We start from the raw sequence: 24,602 nt of genomic DNA on the forward strand, positions 1-24,602 counted from the left end.
TTTTTGGGGGCCGGTTACACAGTTTAAGGTCTGGGCCCCAGGGCCTGACGGTGAGTATGCCCATAAGGCCCACCCATAAGTCCACCTATTTGTTCGCTCACAGGGAGTGGAGTGTGTAGGGGATGTGTTATGTGTTATTGTAGAGGATCTAATGTGTATGCTTATGGAATGTAGTGTATAGGGATACCAGTTTGTGTAGGTGATGCAGTGTGTTTGTGTGTAGTAGAAGCAGTGTGTGTTTGTGAATAAGGGAGGTATTGTGTGTTTCAGGTTGTGTGTAAGGGATGCATTGTGTGAATCTTTGTTTGTATGCATAAAGGATGCAAGGTGTGTGTCTGTAAGTGTGTGCATTGAGTGTGTAAAAGAAATTAATTGTGTTTCTCTGTGTATGTAAGAGAAGCAGTGTGTGTGTTTGCATGTGTGTGTAAGGGATGCATTGTGTGTTTCTGTGTATGTGTGCAAAGGATGCATTGTCTTTGTGTGTAAGGGTCGCATTGTGTGTGTGTGTGTAATGGATGCATTGTGTGTTTCTCTGTGTGTAAGGGAAGCATGTTGTGTTTCTGTGTGTGTAAGGGATGCATTGTGTGTTTCTGTGTATGTGTGCAAAGGATGCATTGTCTTTGTGTGTAAGGGTTGCATTGTGTGTGTGTGTGTGTGTGTGTAATGGATGCATTGTGTGTTTCTCTGTGTGTAAGGGAAGCATGTTGTGTTTCTGTGTGTGTAGGGATGCATTGTGTGTTTCTGTGTATGTATAGGGATGCACTGTGTGTGCGCGTAGTGTGAAAGAGCTCCCTGTCCTGCCCCGTCCTATAGAGCTCTCCCTTCTGTCCCTTAGAGCTCTCCCCTGCCCCTTAGTGGTCTCTCCTCTCCCCCCACCTTCCCCTAGCGGTCACTTCTCACACCCACCCACCCTGTGTTCTTCTCACTCCCCCCCTCCCTGTGTTCTCCTCACCTTCCCCCTCCCTGTGTTCTCATCTCCCCTTCTCCTCACCCCCCCCGTGTTCTTCTTACTCCCCCCTCCCCTTCTTACACCCCCTCTTCTTCTTACACCCTCCATCCCCTCTTCTTCTCACTCCCCCCTTCCCTCTTCTTCTTACTCCCCCTCCCCTCTTCTTCTTACTCCCCCCCCCTTGTGTTCTCACCTCCCTTTCCCTGTAGCGTGTCCGAGCTCCTCTCCGGTCCGCGGTACAGGAGTTTCTGTTTCCTGTACCCGGCCGGACTGACAGTGATACCGGAGAAACTGACGGAAGCCAAGCACAGAGAGATGGACACAGGTTTCTTCAGGAAGGAAGAGATTCTTTATTCGATTCACTGATCGGGACTCAGAGGGACTAATGTCACCAAAAAACAGCAAAGTCTGAGTCCTGATCATACAGTGTAGGTCCCTTATATAGGCATGTAGCTCCTCCCATAATCAGTTCAACCTACACATACTCCTATCTAATCAACCGAATAGAGACTAAAATCCTGTTTGACCACATGGCTTGCCCAGCACAATGGAGGAGGGGAAATACTCGTATATCCTGTATTCCTACTTATGCTCCTTACACTACTGATTGTATCTTAGCTACGTGTAACTGACTTAACTGGTACATCAACATATGCAAGTGCACATACCACGTGGCAATCTTGTCCTAGTAAATTTATTTTTACTGAGATTCCACCACAACAGGAAGTGCACATTGAGCGTGCACTTCCTATCAGTCCGGCCGGAGCCGCAGACCGGAGCTCGGCCACGCTACAGGGAAGGGGTGATGAGGAGAGAGGCAGTGCGGCAGCCGCCTGAGCGCTCTCTATAGAGAGAACGTCACTGGAATCTCTATAGGAAAGCATTTAATAATGCTTTCCTATGGGGAGGTCTAATGCGTGCGCGTCCATTGCTGCGCCAGTTTGTTTTCCTGGCACTATAGTTTCCCTTTAACGGTAAGATTATTTAAAATCGGTCTGGTTACTAAAGGGTTAATTTCTCACATTCTTTACATTTAATTCATATTAAATTGTTTAATATATATGAATATTTTATGTGAAATGAAAGCCTTGTTTCTGCTGAACAAAATGATATATGTGTGGGTGCACTTAATATGAAAGAGGTGAATAACGATTAGCCAGACTTATAATCAAATTCCAGGTTTTGTTTTGATCAGAACTTGCACAATTTTTGTTCTGTCCTTAAGCTGTTAACTTCCATTTGGTATATGTTAATAGAAAGTGTGGACAATTTGTGGAAACAATAAATATAGAAAATTATAATTGTTTACATAATTTCCCCCACCCCTTGACAGACACCAGCCCACATAGAGCAGTCAGTGCGCATGCGTATTATTAGTGAAGACTTGTCATGTGACGTCATTACTCTGCGCGTACTCGGTGTGGCGGGAGATTCCAGCCTGCGCAGGCGCAGTAACAGTGCGGCTGACAGCCCCGCCCCCCGCATGCGCAGTGTCAGGACTGGGGGCCGACCGGCTCGGTGACGCGCAGTCGCAGTGTTAGTGTGTCCTGCCGCCCCGCCCCCAGCATGCGCACTGTGAGTGTGGAATGGCTTCCTAAACAGGAAGGGAAGAGCTGCGGAGTGAGTATCACGGGTTAATATTCACATGTTTCTGCCTGGCTTTATTCTATCCGCTCATAGATATACCCGGCCCGCGGGCCGCCTCCCTGTGCGCTTTGTTATGGCGTTATGTGGGTGCTATGAGAGTAGACATGCAGTGTGCGATCTCTGTGTGCTAGACAGGACTGCTTGCTACATGCCGGTATGTTACATGGACACTGGGTGTGCGGGGGTACCCGGCTGGGGGAGGGTTGCACTGCCTACCGGCTATACATAGTCTCTGCTGTGCTGTTTCTCTGGCTTTCATGCTGTTTCCCTGAATAGTGCGTGTGTGTCTGGGTCTGGGCTGTTGCAGAAAGAGAGTGTCATGATGCATTGTTAACCTCAGATTGGTTTAAGTAACTACACCACTTCATTGTTATCGGATTCGTCCCCTCTTTTCTCGCACAATGTAAGTTGTTCCTAAGAAAAGTCAATGTTTACATTTGGAATAGAACACACACTCATCTAGTGAGTGTCAGACTGCCACCAGAGTCACTTTCTTCCTCATCGCATTCTATCCTTGCTTTCTGACAAATATAAACAGTCATTTCTGAGAGGCAACACTGTTTACATTTGGAAGAGAACACGCCTCCAGGGGCTGTCAGACACCTTCCACTGCACCGCATGGCCACTAAACCCTAAGCGGAGATGTTACCTTTGGGGTTCTTTTTTTATTTAAGACCTACAGTAGCTGCTATTTTCATGTAGAATGGCTTATGGTTCATTTGAAAATGTTGCAGTAGCCTGGATTATTCTCTCAGCTTTATAAAAGCAAAATAGAGAACTGGAGAAGGAATGTGACATAAAATTGTCTACCTCTGCAAATATGTTACTGTGAGGTATTCAATAACCTTTCCATTATAGTCTTAAAACAATTCTACTTTAATAACATCCCACAACTAGTTTTCATGTAAAATAAAACGTGAAATTTCTAACCACAATGCCAGATAGCACTTAGTTTACTTGTCTCACTTGTTGTCCATCTGCATAGAAAACATTTGTACAGGTAATGCATTTTGCTCATATAAAATGAATGATAAGCCACCATCTAAATGATTGGCATATGCTTTAATACAATGTATAATAAAAACATTGGATTATTAGTGTTTAAAAAAAAAAAATACACGCCATAGTGAACTTTTTAAGTTAGCTTTTGAGTTGTGCAAAATTATGGTAACCTTTTAATTCTTTATATATGCAATTTATAAGTGTTATCTGAATGATGCTTTCCTATGGACGCTTGCGTGCTCTCACTGTGATTGTCAGTGAGACAGCCACTAGAGGAAATAGGGGAAGGCTTAACTAATTGATAAACATAGCAGTTTCTCTGAAACTGCTATGTTTATAAAACAATTAGTTAACCCTAGCTGGACCTGGCACCCAGACCACTTCATTAAGTTGAAGTGGTCTGGGTGCCTAGAGTGGTCCTTTAACACTCTGTTATCTTTATAATCTTCACAATACCATATTTTTAAAGCCTTTGTTTCTATTTTTCAGTGTAGTTGATTCCGGCCTTCACCTCTGCTTAGGAGGGTTTAGTGATCATCATCATCATCATGATGCCCGGGGAGACTCATTCCAAGCCAGCTGGCATTGCCTCTGAGGCAACAGGAACCTGTCAGAATTGTACTGCCATGCAACAGGTAGAGCAAAACAGAACTTGTTCTATGAGTGGAATCTTACTCCATTCATGGGATACTTGTGTGAACCTATAGTATTTAAGACTTTTTTTTAATGATAATTACGGTAAATGAGACATTTTTTTTTTTTCAGTAGAAATTTGCACTTTCATAAATTAACCATTTTACACTCCCTTGGCTGTCAATCAGGCAACTCAGGCAACTGGCCCTGTTCCTTCCTGGTTGTTTAGTTCAGTGGGCCTAAACTTGAGAGGCAGGCAATTGCCCAGAGCACCTGCTTTCCAAAAAGTTCTAACCCAGCTGCTTTTGGAAGTTGGGTCTGGGTTAGGAGAGAACTTGCAAGGCTGCAAATGAGATCTGCAGCTTTGCAACACTTTTTTTTTTTTTTTTTTTATACACACTAATCGCAACCTCTTAAGTGTTGATCCCCTGACATACAAGCAATGTGAACGAACTACACTTTATCAGTTACACTAATTAAAGGACTAAATAAGATATAAATAAACATAACAAATTCACTTGTGCAAAACTCCTGAGAGGTCTGTTTAGCGTTACCTCTAAAAGAATAAAAATAAAACAAATGGGTCAATAAGATACCTGTTTCTTATGAGCATCATCAATGCACTTGACTTTCCGTGACTGTCAACCTTTGATGTAATCATATACTCTACAAAAGTGTATTTTATTTATTTTTACGCTAACCTTGAGATATACGACAGTTAAGCTTGGTACTGCAATGTTAACAGTGAGAACAGAGTTTAGGACAATAATCTTTTCTGATTTAGGCAGAAAAGGAGTTAGTGAAATTTGTTTTATCACTCTTACTATCGTTGGATAAAAGCACTTTTTATCAATTGGTTACCAATATATTTGTTGTTTTTTGCGTTTTGGTGATATATTGTATTTTTAAACAAATTAATAATATATGCTCCTCTTTTGAAATTTTCAGAATTTAAATGAATATGTAGCAGCTTTGATTGTTCTCAAGCAAAAGATAATTGATTCAGAGTAAGTTTTTTTTTTTTTTTTTTTTTTTTTTTTTTTTTTTTTTAATTTAAATTTATAAATGTTTGTTTTAGCATGGTTTACTTGTTTACATTTTAGTATTCCACAACACTTCAATATATCCTTTTTATTTTTTATGGTAATTTACAAAAGTTGTAGTGTGTGTGTGTGTACATACTTGCATATGCTGCAGTCACTGGTTTTGATTGCAAGTTGCTGTTGTAATCAACAGTTCATTTGTTTTAAAACATTGAGGGAATTTAACAATGCAAAACAGGTGCTATTCTGAGGCAAAATTAGAAGTAAGGACCATCCGCCTTGGAAACCAATAGAACCATTCTTAAAATTTAGCATTTTTTTTTTTTTGAAACTTGAAGTTTATTTTTATTTTTTTGAAACTTGAAGTTTATAAAATTTAGCATTTTGAGTAAAATAAAGAACACATTTTTCCAAGATAAATCTCACTATTATGGTTTGAATTAATTTTCCAAGTTTGTCTGTACAAAGAATATAAAATCACCTCAAAATAAGAGGGTTTATTCACTAAACAGTTTGAGTAGCATGGGGAAAAAGGCTTGCAAAGTAGTTGTTACAAAAAATATCACAAACTCTGCTATTGTCACTGGTTATTGGCATGAATTTTACTGTTTAGTTTTCAGTTTACCATAATTCACTGTTGAGTGAATAAACCACTAGGTATGTGTGTTAGGAATCGACCAATATATACTTTTATGGGCCCATGCCAATTTAGTGGTGGCCATTGATACGATAACTGGTACTGATATTCTCCCTGCCATTTACCTGTGGCCAGGGAGGTGGACATTACACTCCCTGGTGGTAAGTGGCTTTGTGCCGGCTGCCAGGGGGTTTCACATTGTAAAGGAGACGGCTGGATGCAGCATACAATATCTATTTCCAGCAGATCTTTCTTCAACTCTTGAGAGCTTGGTATGCCGCCTAGAGCGTTGCTAGTGATTCAAGAGAGTTGGAGCTATGAGTTAGAGAGAGCTTGTGGTGGGCCTCGCCACCACCTGCATTATCTGCACTATCGGTATCATTATAGGCTGATTTATATGACAGCACTCCAGGGACTTGGTTTTAGGATGCAAATAAAAATGTAAATATAGTTATTAAAAAAAAAAAGCTGAGTAAGTGTTAACCATTATATTTACTACAGTCGGTTGTGGTGTGCCGAATGGTTCGGGCCGGATGGTAAATAAAGAGGGCAAAAAGAGATTTAGCAATGCAAACTTGAATATATAATAAATCAGTTTAATTTAAGTAGCTAACTCTTGAAAAGCTTGTCTTAGTTCTTTTTCCAGTTGTGGTATGTACCGATTGTATGCAGACAATTTCCATCGTCCCAGTCCTTTGATTTATGTGTACTGATACGTTTTGACTTGAGGCAGCGCTGCCCCTATCCAAAATGAATGGCCCGTGAAGGCTGTTGGATCGCACCCTATTTTGGTAAATAGAGTTCTAACGTATACCATGAATTTTGATGATGTCAGTGGGTTACCGTGTAATCGCAATAGGGGAGCGGTTTTGTCCTGACCTATGATGGTCGGATGCAAGTGGTCGAGCAACTGAACTGGGCACCATCTGTTACCTGTGTGGAATAGTTGTATGTCTACAGGTGGTCCCATATTTTTTTGATTGGTGTATTGTCAACACCTAGTGTTCCTCTACTTTGTTTAGGTCTGCTATTTTGAGCATGTTGGTAGTATTGTTTGTATTTTCGACTGTAAATTCATTAGGCCGTAGAAGGCCAATAATTTAGGGGTTTTGATAGTATTGTTTGTTTCGAACGGTTGCGTGTCCAATACATCAGATAATGCTCTAAACTTTTTATCGTCTATTGGTTATCGTTTCATGGGTTTGTGACCTAACTGTAGGATGCCTTTTAAGATGTTTTTTATTGGGTTTGATGACTTAAAGGTACTGTGACTGGAGTATTTTTTTATGATGTGGTATTGTATGCCTGTTGGATATCGTTTTATCGTATTATGTGCAGTTTTAGATTTAGGTGGCGAAAAGAGTTAAATGCCACCATAGTATCTAATGTCAACGGGTTTTTGATTCGATATTCGGTGATTAATCTGTTGAATATGATGAGAGCACGGCTGTATGAATGTCTGGTATTAGGTGAAGTGCTGTTTGTGCCAGCATTTTCCAGTGTGCTATTAGTATTGCTAGTCCAGAATGAGTTCCTGGAATAGCAGTGGTCTGTTTGGGATTCTCTTGGCTGTGGGATGTTCTTGGAAGAAAACATGTAGGTTGGAACGAGAGAGGGCATCAGCTGCTGTTGATTGCCTGGTGTATGTTCACAGATCAGGAGAAAGTTTTGGGTTGCTGCCAACCACGTGAGTCTCCTGACGAGACTTATGATTGTCAGGGAAGAGTATCTGCCTTTGTTAATTATTTTGTGTGCCGCCGTGTTATCTGTAAAGCATTTTATGGTCGTTCCCTTCCACTGTTAAGTGGATTGTGTGAACACTTACACTATCGGGTAGATTTCGAACAGGGCAGAGGCACTGTTGAATGATGGCAGAGTTGCTGTCTCTATTGGCCATATGTCAATGAACCATTCGTCACCGAAAATGGATACAAACCCTGAGTGGGCTGCTGCGTCTTTCCATAACACTGGGGAGTTTTCTGTTAAAGGTGGGATGAACATGTTTACCCCATTCCAGTGCGCTAAGAATTGGCTCCACATAGTCAAATCTGCCCTAGCCTGTCCGTCCAGTGTGATTATACTGTCGTCGTGTGGTAGGTTTGGTAATAGACTTGTCTTTGAAATAAACGCGCGACCTTGTGGAATTATCTTCATGGCAAAGTTCAGAGAACCCAGGAGAGATTGCAGGTCTTTCCGAAAAGTGATCCCTCTGATGAGGAACTATTCGACCTCTGCCTTGATTCTCTGAACTTTGTCGCTGGGGAGACTAGCTTGCACTGCAACTGAGTTTAGGCATATCCCTAGAAACGTCAGTTTGGTGGTGGGACCTACAGTTTCTCAGTCGGTACCGGCACTCCCAGCAGGAAAAATAGTGCTACTGTCTTGGCTATACTCTAAGGTGTGGTATTGGGGTTTTCTACTGTCAGAAAGTCGTCCAAGTAATGTACTACGATTGGACAACCGCTGACTTTCAGCAGGAGCCAGCACAGTGTTTCTGCAAAAAGATTGAATTGTTTGGGGCTACTCTTAGCCCCGAAAGTTATCCCGCTGGCAAAATAATAAAGACCATTCCATTTTATTCCCTGCAAATGCCACAGTGACAGTTATATCGGAAGCAGCTTAAAGGCATTGGAAATGTCGATTTTGCCAAGCTGCTATCCCAGCCTCCAAAATTGCCTCTATGGCATTGTCTACCGTGGCATATTGCAATGAAAATTCCTCAGAAGGTATCAGTGAGTTTGGGCTTGATACAACAACAGAATGGGGAGCAGACAGGTCAATTACCAATCATTTTTATTGTTATATTTTCTGGTTGCAATACCCATGGGGTTGGTCTGCCAACATGTGAACGGTGGAATTTTAAATGGCTCAAGCATGAAGCCTTTCTCTACTTCTGTTGGTAACAGGTTGGTTCTATAGTGGCTGATTGTAGGTAGTTACACTCAAGTGTACCTGTTGGTAGTGTGATTAACCCTGTGTGGGACCCCTCTGTGAAACCCGTGATTAGGAATTGTACTAAATACCGTGAAGGGTGAGAGTTAAGTTAAAAAGACAACGTGTCGACCTGGACTTCGGTCAGTCATTTCCTGGGGAAGAGTTGGTTTGGGCACATGGTCTTAGCATGGGCTCGGTAACAGATGGAGCAGACATGCAACAACTTGCATGGGCTGAAATTCCAGCCTCCTGTGTTTGTTATTGCATATCTGTGTCTTGCCCAACAATAGGTCTCCACAGCTTGTCTTTTAACCCTTTGTGTTCGACTCTACTTGTGCTAGGGGTAGCTAGTGGTGGGTAGACTTGGCTCGTTGGAGCACAAATTGGTAGAATGAGAGTTTGAAGATTGCACAAGTCGGTGGTACTAGCCCAGCAAAGTGTCGACAGAACAATTCAGTGTCTATGTAACTCCAATCTATCCTGATGTTGAACTGCTGCCTTGGCTGAAAATGATTTGTGATCGTAAAAATTAGTACCACCGTACTTGTTCCCCAGATCTAACAACTTGTGCATGTACAAGTCCAGTTCCTCTCTATGTTGGGGAAAATTGAAGCATATTGCGTCTCTCTATATAACCCGAAGACTAGTACAAAGTCTGGTGTGGGAAACTTTTTACCTAACTTTGGATCTTTGGCTTTGAGCACCACTTACAGGTCACTGTAGCTGTATGTCTTGTTTTCTACTATGTCTTGTGATGCAATCAGTAATGATATGAGTTTTACATCCTTTCCCTCCAATATGTCTTTCTTGATGTTTGGAGGGACCATATGTGCTGGTGTGATGATATGTGTAGTGAAATCCTGTGAATTGTGTACCTGTGACATTACCCTGACAGTTTTGCTGATTTGTGTAGGATGGATATTCGAGGGACACACGGTAGCTGGTGCTGGAGATTCCAACTTTTCCTTTCTTTTGTTCAAATTATTGATGGATGATAGCATGGCTGTCATTGTGGTCTGAATCTCTGTAAGGGTGTCATTAATGTTATCTTGAGTACTGGACCCTGGCTGTGGATTATCTGTACTGGTCATCAGAATTCTGTATAACTGTGCCTTCCTGGCGGTAGCAGGATAAGGTATCCCCCTACGCCTCAGTTCTGCGGCGATCTTTGAGCTCATCCATGATCTTAAAGAACAGGGGTCTTGGTTCTTGCCTGATGTAGGGGCCGTAGTTAGAGTGGGTGGTCTAGCTGGCGTGCTGGGTAGGTAGATGTCCGCCTCTTGGTCTGACACGTGAGACATGTTATAATGAAATTTAAACATGAGACTTATCCCGATATGGTTATTTGTGACTTGTGTTAACTGGCGTCTCTATAAATGCCGGGTGGCGAAGAAGTTAACTACTTGTAAGATGGTGAGGCCCTGCTAATTGCCAAGTGGCTGATAGAGGCGCTGTCTATGTTTTGCCTCTGTGCTGTGCCATTAAAACAGAGGCAGGGTGTAGGCCTCTGGGGAATTTGATAAGCGGTAAATGGATAAGGAAAGGGACTCCCTTTCTAAACATCTGAGCACAGTGTCGCGAGACTATATCTATGATTTGGACCGATGTGCGAAAATACCTCTGAGGATGGGTGTTGGTCTTGCGGAAACTTCTACAGTACCTTAACCTGTATACGGGGCCGTTCCATTATCCTAACTGCCAGATAACGATGCTTGGGGTAAAAGGTATGAAGGATCTAGCATACCTGTTAGCTTTTTTGAAGGGGTCTTATGGCTTGAAGGGTTGCCTGATTTATTAGTATGTACCACCTGTTGATTACCAAGACCTATGGTTGGTAACTTCACCCTCAATGTGTGAGCGTTTAATATTTGTTCAAAGTGATGCGTACCTGGGTAAACCGATTCTCCTCTTAAGGGGTTGCAAGTATGGTTGGGTTACTTCTGGACCTAGCAGAATAACCCCTTAAGACCGGAGAGCGTACTATTACGTCCTATTTTAAGCGGCTCTAAACGCCGCCGGGCGTAATAGTACGCCTTTTTTTTTTATTTTTCACTTACCCAGGATCGATGGTGATCGCGTTTGGGGGGACTCCCAGGAAGCCCCCCGCGGCACGTCCGTCCTCCTGGGGGCCCCCCGGCCATGTGAGAGTGAGGTCCTTGTGAGGACCTCACAATCGCATGGCCGGGTTAGCTGGCTGAGGCATTGCCAGCAGGGGGACTAACTGTAATGACAGGTAGTCCCCCTGCTGCTGCGATACTTTTTACTGTTTTGAAACACAAATATTTGTGTTCAGTGAAGTCTCCCGAGTACAACAGTACCCCTCATGTACAGGTTTTATGGTGTTTTCAAAAGTTAGAGTCAAATATAAGGCTTGTGTTTAATTTTTTTCACATTAAAATTCGCCAGATTGGTTACGTTGCCTTTGAGACCCTATGGTAGCCCAAGAATGAAAATTACCCCTATGATGGCGTGCCATTTGCAATAGTAGACAACCCAAGGTATTGCAAACGGGGTATGTCCAGTCTTTTTTTTAGTAGCCACTTAGTCACAAACACTGGCAAAAATTGGCGTTTTTTGCATTTTTCACACACAAACAAATACGAACGCTAACTTTGGCCAGTGTTTGTGACCAAATTGCTACTAAAAAAGACTGGACATACCCCATTTGCAATACCTTGGGTTGTCTACTATTGCAAATGGTATGCCATTATGGGTGTAAATTTTATTCCTGGGTTACTATACAGTCCCAAAGGCAACGTAACCAATCTGGCGAATTCTGCTATATTTGACCCTGTAACTTCCCAAAACATCATAAAACCTGTGCATAGGGGGTACTGTTTTACACGTGAGACTTTGCCGAATACAAATGTGTATTTTATTGCAGTAAAAGCAAACAGTATTATGACATTGACAGTTAAAATATCATGTAGAACTAAAAAAATAAAAAAAATCTTATTTTCTCCCATTTTTTTCATATTAAATTATGTTTCATAGCTAAATATTTGATATTAAATGAAAGCCCTGTTTCCCCTGAATAAAATGATATATAATAAAGGTGGGTGCATTTAATATGAAAGAGGTTAAGACCTGCTAAGAAATAAATGATTATTATTGTTATTCCTGATGTGTAAAATAATAGAATTCAAACAGGGTGTACTTTCTTTGTGTGTATGTATGTGAAAATATATATATATATATATATATATATATATATATATATATATATATATATATATATTCACACTCAATAGATTTGCTGTACAATATTTCATAGCACATAGTCACACAGACTTCAACGTTTTAGTCTCACACAGGAGACATTCACCCTGATACATATATTCCATATCTTTAACATTTTTCTTTCTTTTTTTTTTTTTTTTTTTCCCTTACAGTCACTTGCTGGCAGAATATCAACAGAAGTGTGATGATATCCTTTACAAAATATTTAAAATTCATTTAAATTTTTACTGTGCACATGGTTATGTTAATGGTTCAGACACACTCGAATTAGTGGCAAAAAAAAAATATTTATTACAAGATGTGTATCTGTACACCACTCTGAATTATATAGCCTGCATCTTTCTTTGTATTGACGAGTGTCATTTTTTAATTCTATGTGTGCGTGTTTGTTTTTACAAAAATTATCTTTCATGTTACTTGAAGTAGAATATATTCCTTTACTAAAAAAATACAGCTTCAGTTTACAGAAAGGTTAGTCTTTATTTCCTTTGTTTGGTGGGGATAGAGTTTGGATGTGATTTTTGTTTTTCATTAACACAATATGTTTAACATTTTAGTTCTTGTATGTCTGGGTTCTAATCTTTAAATATTTCACTATAGTATGAATATTTTAACCCATATCACCCTGTCATGTAATTTCTTGTATATATTAAGAAGATCTTTATATCTGAATTGAAAATGTATAGTTAATAAAGAAAGCTCTTGTTTTGTTTATACTGCTAGTTTATATTTCATGATTTGAATAATATAAAACAATGTTCTTTTAGAGAGAACGACACCCTAAGATGTCAACTGGAACAAATGTTGCAAACAATTACACCTCAAGAAAAAAACCTGGAAGAGTTGAAATACCTAAAAGCAGAGTTAGAAGAGAAGACGGTAAGTTTGTAAAAAAAAATATATATATTTTTTTCCATAGATAAAACGGTTTGTTTTCAGTATTCCAGTGATGAAAAAACAAAGACAATGTTGTGTTTTTATACATCCAAAAAAGTAAACATTTTAACCCCTTAAGGACCAAACTTCTGGAATAAAAGGGAATCATGACATGTCACACATGTCATGTGTCCTTAAGGGGTTAAAGGTGCTCCAGAATCAGTACCGCTTATTATACAGTTTTTAGTGCAGAGAGTCTGTGGATACATTCACCCTGTTTTGTTTCAAACCATTTTTGCACAGATTGAGATAAAGCTCTCCTAGCAACTAAAGCACAGTAATGCTCCATGGCTAATGTGAGTGTTAACTACCATATTGGCTGTCAAGCTTTGGATGGCAGTGAAAGACAGAGTGCTGGGGTAGGGAACTTCGAGAACTTAGCTTATCACTGCTAGTAACTCCACATGACATGGGCTGAGTAATTCTGTATGTTGGCATCATGAGGGTTGTATGTCGTATAAAGGCAATTGTTTAATTTACAATCGGGGCTGGTCACATGGGAGATGATGGATGCAGGGGTATTATAAATGCCCATGGACACAACTTTTTATAGTGGCTCATGCATTGTGGGAAGTGTGGGAAGGCGGTGAGTAATGCCTTAATATATCTTAAAGTATTCATTTTGATATATTCTTTGACTAGGAGATGTTATTAGTGAACACATCAAAACAGTTTTGTTTTCAGCACTGTGATATGGAAATATTATGGTTTTGAGAAGAAAACAAGAAAACAATCTTTTGATCTTCTCAGTAATCATAGTGGGTTGGCCACTAAGCAAATTTATGCAACTCACAGCTAACTTTCACATTAAAATGCATTCATTTTATTATTGTAATCACATTTTCTTGGTCGGAATGTTTGATTTTAATGTTTATTTGGTTTGTTTTATTTTTCAGTCTTCTCTCAAGATTTACCAGCAAACACAACTGGAATATAACCGCATCAAAGAAGAATGTGTGAAAAATGATGTAGCGTAAGTGACAGTTTGATTGAAAATGATTACAACTTGCCATTGTTATAGTAGCCCCTTAAAGGTGTCCTGTTAAATACCCTTGGTTTTTACAAATACAATTAAATCTTTAAAATTGTGAAGAAATATATATTGTGTAAGTTGAAACAATGGCAACAAATTCACCCATGGAACAATCACACAATCGCTCCCCCCCCCCCCCCCAATGGGGATTTAGGCCAGAGAGGGGGGGGGGGGGTGTATATATATATATATATATATATATATATGCACACGCACGCACACACACACACACACACACACACCCCCCCGCTCTGGCCTAAATCCCCATGTACATTTAAACAAAATGGAGGCTCTTTAGTTTTATTCCAATGCCCATTTGAATATATAAGCTCACCTGCCACGTCAAGGCAAGCCTCAATAGGTGAGTTCCTACACTAGCCATTAGATTTGCTGATACCAGCCAAGAATCTCCAGTAAGACAGAAAGGGGTGCTTTATAAACCCGTTAACATTTAACCCTTTATAGGGCTTATACACATACAGTAAACTTTGCTGGTATCAGACAAAGTGTAAACATCTCTAATGAGACCTGAAGGGTTTTTTTTTGTTTGTTTTGTTTTTTAAACCCCCTACATACTTAGCCCTGAATAGGGCTATAACACATACAAATCACCTTGCTGATATCAGCTAAAAGGCAAATTTCTCTGAGACAGGAAGGGGTGCTGCCCCTACATACTTATAAACTATATATATGTAAATGCATGTATGTATGTATGTATATGTATATCAAGGCAAATCAGCATATGCTGAAATCACAAATTTTGGGACACTCACATTTCCTTGAGCCTATATGAACCGGCTCAAATTAAAACCGCATTTGTCTGAGGATCCCCCAACGCTCTGGAAACAATGCTTCACCGGTCCTCCAAAGAAAGTAGAAATGCACAAAAATTATACAATAATAATATTTTTTGGTTTTTCAAATAAAATTTTATCAAATCTTGCATATAAGTAAGAAGACATATTTTTCAAATAGTAAGCAGCATTGGTAAAAACTGCAATGGCACAATGCGTTTTTACATTTTTTCCTCAGGTCATTCTTAATGAACGCTGTCCTTTGTTCTATCTATCTATTTAGCAATATATCTATATCCCGGTCTGTCAGCCGAGTTTAGCGTAACTGTATACATCCCATTCTAAAGCATTTAAATTAATATGGGACCACACAAAACCGCCATATTTCTGTAGTTTTTCTTATGTTCAAATTCCATCTCATTATATAAAAAACTTATTTAATATAATTGTTTGGATATACACATAAGATAAGGCAGTGAAAATCTATAAATCAGAAAAATTAATTCTCCATGATTAACCATATATAATCAAAAATTGCTAAAACATTATTCAATGTTCAGTTTAAACCAAGGACTAATGACAAAAAGTTTCATTGAAGAGATTTTTTTTTTAATTGCCTTAACTTATTCTTTAATGTAAATAAGGGCTTTTACAATTGTGGTAATTACTTTGCCTGTAAATAATCAAAGCTAACTAAAATATAGTAATTTAAATCCACAGTAACGAATAAACTTTTTTAAAATGGAATCCTGAATAATGTGCAATAGCGATAATGTAATTTACCTTCTCACTTGCCCATGTAAGATGCAATTTCATTCTCAGTGATTGGTTAAGTTGGCATTTTCCTCTCTTCAGGTGTAGGTTTTTGGGACATTGGCTTAGTGTTGAGCGGTTTGTATTTCCAGAGTATTCTGGTCCATTTTGTCAAATGTTCTGTGATAACTTTTCAATTCCTCAGCCAACCATAATGGTCATATTTGTCCTCTCTGTCAGGAATCAAAACATTTTTCAAAGCAAGTTTACTCTGCTTAGGTGTACTATTGGGTATTTTTGTCTTCCTGTGAAACTTGCAGGTAGTCTGGATACATCAGAGGGAAAAAAAAATCTTGGAGAAAGTTCTATATTTTGCATCAACTGAGATGAGTAATTTGGATTCTAGTGATTCAAGGAAAAGCATCATTGTGAGGCAGCTTACACTTTGGTTTTATCTGTGACTTTCGGAAAGCAAAATTTCACTGCCTTGAGATATATTGAAGGGCACTGTAACTCCAGAAATACTCTATGCACTCTTTCCATTTGGAGTGGAAGGTTTTTTTCTGGTAGTCTCAGAGTTTGTGGCAACCATTTCTTCTTTCCGTTTATTACTGTAGTTAAGCAAGCAGTTTGTAGTGGAACACTGACACTAGAGACTGCGGAATATTTGAAAGTTGAACATCCAGTTATGCCTATTTTCATCACTTTCCTAAAGTACACATACACAATATTCCACCTTTTGGCAGATCAATCATTGCTGGCATCAAGTCCCACAATGAACATAGTGAATATGTAGATGCATTTCTCCAGACTCTTGTCTTGTGGCTCCACTCTTATAATTTCAACACTAAGCATGTCTTTGCAGTAAAGTGGTTGTATACTATGGGCATGGTGCACCTTTATCCATGTAAGTCATGTACCTCTTTAAGATAATTCCTTTTTTTTTTTTTTTTTTTTTTTTAAGCACTTTTTACTGTCATTAATATTTCTTATAAAATTGTGGATGTCTTTTTATAGTGAAACAAGTGCGTCGAACAATTAGCACATACTTGGGTTTGCACTGTAGCTAGAAAGTCTTCTAATTTGGCTAGTATTCTGTCACCTAGTTACATTTCTGTGTCCTCTAATATTAGTCCCACTTGAAAAAGCTATACTGGCACTTATAAATGTGGCAGCACACAATGTAGAACTTGATGAACTGAGAATTATGTCTTCACAACCAACAGTTTGCAAAAAACATTCAGAGTATTTTGGGTGTCTTGGGAAATATCTTTCGTGTTAGTATGCACATATAGCACATTGTTTAACGGAAGCCAAATTTTTGGTTGGACAGACACTTAAAATAATTTGCCAAATTAAGTTAAAGACAAGGAAACAATGTTGTAAATAAATATATACATATTGTATAAGTATGATATGTATTGTCACATTGCCAAGAAGTTATCCATACCATATCACACGCATTCCAGTCATGTTACTTCATTAGACACACACATGTCTTGCAAAAACAGAATATTCAAGGATATAATCTTTCAATGTAGGGTAATAACTGCTTGATCCAAGGATAAATCTGACTGCCATTCTGGGGTCAAGAAGGAATTTTTTTCCTAGCTTGTTGCAAAATTGGAAGTGCATCAAACTGGGTTTTTTTTTTGTTTTTTTTTTTTGTGTTTTTTTTTTTGTTTTTGTTTTTTTAATGCCTTCTCTTGGATCAACAGCAAAAAATGTGTGTGAGGAAGGCTGAACTTGATGGACGCAAGTCTCTTTTCAGCTATGTAATTATGTATGCATACTCCACATACTCCACACACCTAAAACACTCACTTGCTGGAGAGCTTCATGTGTGAAGTTTCCCTTTTAGATTGCAACACACATACATTCAGTTAGTCAGGTATGTTATCTTTAAACTGGTACTGTATTGGTAATTCACCATAATTCCAAAGGGATAAGCTCAAATTAAAGCATGTGCTAATTCTGTATTTACATATGTCTTAATTGCTAAGAATTGGCAACACTGCACCTCCTGATACATATACACCTGACAAAGAAGGCTTGGGTTTAATTTTTCTAAGCTTTAAATTCTCTGAAGTTAATGTTTATGTATGTTTTATTACTTTTTAGAAAAAAGAAACTGGAAGCAAAGTTAAAGAAAGTGGAAGGTAATTGGGAATTATCACTTTTATTTCGATTTACTAAATAGTTTGTTTTTGTGTGAATATAATATCTTTATTATGTTGAGCACGTCATTGCATAATCAGTGGTATTATCAAAGCCTCCCGTAGACAAATCTGTTGCAATAGGTATGATTGGACTTGCAGGTCCAGCAATTGCTAGAAAGAGAGATCTTGCTGGACCCAGCATTAAAGGAACTCTATAGTCTCCAAAACATATTGAGCTTTATGACTTAGTTTAAATGTATAAATCATGCCTCTGAAATCTCACTGCTCAATTCTCTGCCATTTAGTATTATTAAATCACTTTTGTTTCTGCCTATGCAGCCCTAGCCACACCTCCCAGCATGTGACTGATAGCCTGCATGAAAATGGTTTCACTTCCAATCAGTTCTTTGTATCTCTTGCTCTGTAAATTGAACATGAATCACACACAGGAAGCTCCTGCAGGGTCCAGCAAGGTATTAACAGAGCGGGAGGCTAGAATTTCCAAATTAAATAGAATTTGCAATAAAGGAAATGTAAACATTAGATGACTCTCTTTATAGGAAGTGTTTAGGAAGGCACATGCCGGGAGTTGTCCCTGAGGTTGCATAAGCAAAGAGATTTAAATTCTAAGTGGGCAAGAGGCATGATCTTTACACCAAAACTACTTTTATTAAGCTAAAGTTGTTTATGGTGAATATAGTGTCCATTTAATACATGGTCAATTAAAGGGACACTCCACTGCCCAAATAAAAACATTGTTTAGTAGATATACCCCAAATAAAAACTTGCATGCATTTAATAATTATTTTATTGGGGATAAATCTGAAATCAAAGAAAAGTTACCTGCGCTCTTTCCCAAATCACTATGTATATTTAAACAAATGGAGGTTTTTAATTACCACCAATGGCAATGAGAGGGTATGCCCATCTGCCACGTCAAGGCAGTCCTCTTAATTGGGTCCTAACTCTTACCATTCACCTTGCTTCCTTAAGCTTCTGGCAAAGATGTCTCTAAGACAGAAAGGGGTATTTTTTTTATATAGATCCCTACATGCTTATTAACCCTTAATAGGAAACACATGGGATGGGCAGCAGCATTGTAACATAGCTGTGTGATACCAAAGTGAATACAAATACAAAAAACAAGTCCTGCGCTCAAACTCACATTACTCCTGGGCGGCAGCAATGATCATAGTACACATTAACCCGAATACATACAGTAAAAAACAAAGAAAAAAAGTTACCTGCACTCTTTCCCAAATCCCTATGTATAATTAAACAAATGGAGGTTTTTAGTTGCCTCCAATAGCCTTGAAAGGGTATACCCACCTGCCACGTCAAGGCAGACCTCTTAGGTGGGTCCTAACTCTAACCATTCACCTTGTTTCCTTAAAGGGACACTCCAGGCACCCAGACCACTTCTGCTCATTGGAGTGGTCTGGGTGCCAACTCCCACTACTCTTAACCCTGCAGTTGTAATTAGTGCAATTCTTTTATAAACTGCAATAATAACATTGCAGGGTAACTCCACCTCTAGTGGCTGTCTACTAGACAGCCACTAGAGGGCACTTCCGCGTTGATAGCAAAGATTTTCTTTGCTAGAGCGTCGCTGGACGTCCTCGCGCTGTGTGAGGACCTCCAGCGTCGCTCAATTCCCCATAGGAAAGCATTGAAAATCTTTTTCAATGCTTTCCTATGGGGAGACCTTATGCGCGTGCGCGGCATTGGGTTACCTCAGCCGGCGGGCGGGATCAGTCTCGCCCACCGGCTGACTTGATTACAGGGAGGAGCAACGCCGACCCGAAACCACCGCCGAGGGACATCGGCGGGGTCTCAGGTAAGTGACCTGAAGGGGTTTTCACCCCTTCAGCTACCGGGGGTGGGAGGGAGAGGGGACCTGCAGTCCTGGCACTGGAGTTTCCCTTTAAGCTTCTGAGAGACAGAAAAGGGTATTTTGTTTTTTATATTCATCCCTACATGCTTATTAACTCTTAACGGGACACTCTAGGCACCCAGACCACTTCTGTTCATTGGAGTGGTCTGGGTGCCAACTCCCACTACCCTTAACCCTGCAAGTGTAATAATTGCAGTTTTCATAAACTGCAATATTTACCTTGAAGGGTTAAGTCCTCATCTAGTGGCTGTCTACTAGACAGCCACTAGAGGACACTATCGTGTTCATAGAACACGAAAAGTGTTATAAGGTCGCTGGACTTCCTCACGCTATGTGAGGACCTCCAGTGTCGCTGAAATCCCCATAGGAAAGCATTGAAAGCATTATTCAATGCTTTCCTATGGGAAGGTCTAATGCGCGTGCCCGGCATTGCCCGCATGCGCATTAGGTCTCCCCCGCCACCGGCCGCGCATGCTCAATAGGTCTCCCCCGCCACCTGCCGTGCATGCTCAATAGGTCTCCCCCGCCGGATGACGTGGGTGGACCCTGATCCAGCGCCGAGGGACATCGGTGCTGGATACAGGTAAGTCACTGAAGGGGTTTTAACCCCTTCAGCAACATGGGATGGGAGGTGGGAGGGAGAGGGGACCTGCAGTGCCAGGAAAACGGGGTTTGTTTTCCTGGCACTGGAGAGTCCCTTTAATAGGGAACACATGGGATGGGCTGATATAAAATCGGCTTGCAAAACCTGCAGTTCTTTTGTCTGCTGCCTTTGCAAGTTCTCCCACCCTAACCACGCCCAGACTTTCTGTGGCTGTCACAGACTTCAGTCACAGACTTCCCAATGCAGCTTAATTGCTGCAGAGTAATTGCTAACTCTTGCCAAAATCTGCAAGTAACATTACTTTTTGTCTGCTTGAAAGCCAAGGGGGTGTAACCAGGTTAATTTATAAAAGTGTCAATTTCTATTGAAATTTGCACTTTTTGCAAAATGAGGAACACACACTCTTTACACATAAAACTTTTCAGCAAGCTAAAATTGTTTATGGGTCTGGTGTGACCATTTAATATTGCAGTTTGACATTCACAGGTCTCATGTGACATAAGTAAACTTATAGATGCAAGGGCATAAAAGAAAAATAACATTTACCCCTTAAGCTGGAGTTTTAATATATATATATATATATATATATATATATATATATATATATATATATATATATACTTTCCAAACATCATAACTGAAGCCCAATGTAGTGGCCATTTGCCCTGGTAACTCTCTTAGAGTAAGAAGTCAGATCATTTGATAACTGTTTGGCAACTTATCTGGGGTCAGCTAAGTGCTGGTCACCTCCTCCGTCGATAGCTGGAATAGCTTATTGACTGAGAGGGATCAGCCAACGAGCGGGCCCTACACCTCGGGGCTAAGCTCAGGAGCACTAACAGAAGCACTGTAAGCAAACATTTTGACTACTTACATTTGGGGGGGTCTCCAGGGCACTCCTGGCACAATAACTCCTATAGCATGCTGTAGTTGTTATGCTGTTTGGCATGTTCCTTGTTCAGGTCTGTATTATACCCATATCTGTTAACTTTTTGATGTAAATTCAGTTGCAGTTTAATAGTTGGTGATTGTTGCATACACATTTACATCATACTGTATCCTCCATACCAGATTCTGCTGTAAATCAAATGAAGGAATTCAAAAAGCTAAAGTTGGAAAAGAAGAGACTTGAGAAACAATTGCATAAAATGCAGGTATGATTCTTTTACTGAGTATTTAGTGCATGCATTCCACGCATTCAAATGTGAAAATGCACAATATCTGCGTTAAGACTGATCTGTCTTTCTCTAAATATATAGACATTTATATATTCTCGTGTGTATGTATGTATATGTATATATAATTTACTTTTTTTATTATTCATTATAGAAAAAGATCAGCGTTTTTCAGAAAGGAAAGAGCAAAAAAGGTAGGGTTTTTTTTTTTTGTTTTTTTTTTTTAATTGCAATGCAGTGTGGCTTGCTTTCTGTTTCCATATGTTTTGTTGAACGTGTTTAAAAAAACCAAATCCTATTTAATACGTTTTTAGAAATGAAAAATGCACAAACCCAGATTGGAAGTGAAACCCCTGTTGTAAAGCTGGACACACGTAAGTCTGTACATTTAATCACGTTAAAAGAACAAGTTGGATTTGCAAAATAACGGTTACATAAGTGCTGTGATTGAACATGAGTAAGTCTGTATTTCATCAAGGCACTTTTTGAAATTATGGGTAATTAGAGGCATATAGACATGGGATTTGATATATTCTACTGATGGTTATCTGTATATAGATATGTATAGCTAACCATCAGTCGAATAATATATAAAATCCTAACTATAAGTGCCTGTCTGTTTTTAATTGTAAACTAAATAGATGTTCTGCACTACAATGTTTTCATTTGTGATAAAGGTGCAGTTCAAGAACATTCAAGGCAATTGCAAGCAATAAGTATATTAAAAAAAAAAAAAAGTTTGTTTTTTTGGCATACAAGCTTTTGAGTTTACTCAAAAGCTAGTGTGCAAACAAAAAACAAAAACTTAAAAATACTTATTGGTTGCAAGTGCCTTGAATGTTCTTGCACTGCACCTTTATCACAAATGAAAACCTTGTAGTGCAGAGCCTCTATTTAGTTTAACATTAAAAACAGACAGGCACTTAGTGTTAATCTCACTGCATCCGAGTGACTGGAGTGCCAGTCTCAATTTAAGTGTTTGGATCTAATTGACTATATAGGACTGGAAATACGGACCGTTCTCTTATTGGGATAGATGGCTATATATTAAGCCCAATAACAAGGTATTAAAAACAAAGGAAATATAGCCTAATAGTGACAGGATTGCGCACTTAGCATGTCAAGCTCTCCAGCAAACACGCTCCCTTCTCAGCTGCTTCTTCCCTCTGAAAAGTTATGTCCTCCTCCACATGACTCGTTTCATATATATGTTGCGGTTTGATTGCCCAATTACTTGATTACTTTAAACATTGATAATTTTCGGGAGACTCTCTGAAATAACAATTAAGTATTAAATAGCATGTGTTTCCTTCAAATTAAACACTATATATCAAACAGGGTAGCCCAAGAGTTATAGCATAAGCCAACTAAAAAAAAAATGTAAACCGTTATAAAAACAGATTAATCCCTTATTGACGGATCCGGTCAATCATGCCGGGAAAGCACTTAATGACGGACCGGGTCCGTCATGCGCTAAAGTTAACCCCCAGATCGCCCCAATCGCGGGGTTAACGCTCCTCCTAGGCAGACTGGGAGCACCTGTCCTTGCAGCAGTGATCGCTCTGAAAGGCTGCCAGAGCGAGCACATATGCTTCAGGGACTCACAATCTGCCTCCCTGCTCTTCCGCGTTCTGTGTGAAGTGCAGGGAGATGAATCCCACCCCCCCCCCTTTGCCCATTTTAAATAAAAAGTTACCCCTTCCCTGCCAATTGATCACTGACTACAGTGATCAATTGGCAGAGACTACATTTGATTTATTTATTTTTGACCCCTGAGGGTCAACTTTTATTTTTTGTAACCCTCAGGGGTTACATTTATTTTATAAATTAATTTAAATATATTAAAATTATATATTTAGCTAGCTGGGGTGGGTGGAAGTTAGTGGGGAATTGGGGAATTTGGTGTTAGGCTAGCTAGGGGTTAACGTTTAAAAAAAAAAAAAAAAAAGGTTTCAATAACTTAAAAAAAAAAGTTACAAAAATCCCACCCCCCCTTTACCCTGTCCTAATAAAAACTAATCCCTTTCCTGCCAGTTGATCACTTCCTACAGTGATCAAAATGCAGATCACAGTATTATACTGTAATCTGATTTATTTAATTTTAAACTCCTTAGGGTTAACTTTTTTTTTTTTTTTAACCCTCAGGGGCTCATTTTATTTTGTTAATTAATATTTTACAATTCTTTATTTTGCTAGCTGGGGTGGGTGGGAGTTATGGGAAATTTGGGAATTTACTGTTAGTGCAGCTTACTGCTAGTTAGGGGTTAACGGTAAAGTTTATAAAAAAAAATAAATGTGGGGGGAAAAAAAAGTTTTTAAGAAAGAAAGAAAAATTTAAAAAGCCAAAAAAGTTTAAAAACGAATTTTAAAAGTAAAAAAAATACTTTTTAAAATGCTCATTATCACTACACCTGGAACAAACTAGAGAAAAAATGATCCCACGCTAAGGTTCAAAATATGCCTTTTGAATTACCCCGGGGTGTATTCTTTAATAAATAGTATGTGTTTGTGGGGAAGTTTGAATAACCAACCAGCTAAACTACTCCGAAATGGTACATGGACACAGCGTAAAACTTCAAAGTTAGAACAAAAATGGCTGCGTCTCAAATGTGCCCTTTCAACCTTCATATATACCTGGCAACGGTACATACAGGGGTATTTCTGTACTCAGACGACATAGCTGAGCAACATATGTAGTAGTATACAGTCGTAGCACACATAAGGTTTGCAAAATATACTGCAAACTTTGTGTGTCAAAAAGGCAGAAAAATGCTTATTACCACTGCACTTGGTACAAGCTAGTGGAAAATGATCACACGCCAAGGTTCAAAATATGCCTTTTGAAATACCCTGGGATGTGTTCTTTAAGAAATGGTATGCCTTTATGGTGTAGTTGTAATATGTAGCCTGCTCAAGTGCTCCAAAGTGGGACACTAACACATCAAAACCCTTCATGAAAATTCACTTTTGAGACACTTGTGAGACAGGCACTAGAGGCTGGATTAACCCTTCTCTGAAACTGCTATGTTTACAGCTGCAGGGTTAACACTAGAAGGACCTGGCACCCAGACCACTTCATTGAGCTAAAGTGGTCTGGGTGCCTATAGTGGTCCTTTAAACTCCATAAAACACACATGTATGAATTTTACTCCCTTGGACCACAAATATA

At 39.4% G+C, this 24,602-nt stretch overlaps 1 protein-coding gene across 1 annotated transcript in view; it reads left to right on the forward strand.

The window, feature by feature from the left end:
• The first annotated feature begins 2,489 nt into the window (after window positions 1–2,489).
• The window catches only part of ICE1 (interactor of little elongation complex ELL subunit 1), a 97,821-nt gene continuing 75,708 nt past the window's right edge, over window positions 2,490–24,602 (forward strand). Inside the window, exons 1-11 of the mRNA XM_063453085.1 lie at window positions 2,490–2,569; window positions 4,088–4,233; window positions 5,180–5,238; window positions 12,238–12,272; window positions 12,538–12,556; window positions 12,853–12,964; window positions 13,918–13,994; window positions 17,723–17,760; window positions 21,330–21,412; window positions 21,588–21,627; window positions 21,748–21,807. Of these exons, the coding sequence (XP_063309155.1) occupies window positions 4,147–4,233; window positions 5,180–5,238; window positions 12,238–12,272; window positions 12,538–12,556; window positions 12,853–12,964; window positions 13,918–13,994; window positions 17,723–17,760; window positions 21,330–21,412; window positions 21,588–21,627; window positions 21,748–21,807 (610 nt within the window). The 5' untranslated portion in view covers window positions 2,490–2,569; window positions 4,088–4,146. The remainder of the gene's footprint in view (window positions 2,570–4,087; window positions 4,234–5,179; window positions 5,239–12,237; window positions 12,273–12,537; window positions 12,557–12,852; window positions 12,965–13,917; window positions 13,995–17,722; window positions 17,761–21,329; window positions 21,413–21,587; window positions 21,628–21,747; window positions 21,808–24,602) is intronic.

This window comes from Pelobates fuscus, chromosome 4 (assembly GCF_036172605.1).
Source record: "Pelobates fuscus isolate aPelFus1 chromosome 4, aPelFus1.pri, whole genome shotgun sequence".
NCBI lineage: Eukaryota > Metazoa > Chordata > Amphibia > Anura > Pelobatidae > Pelobates > Pelobates fuscus.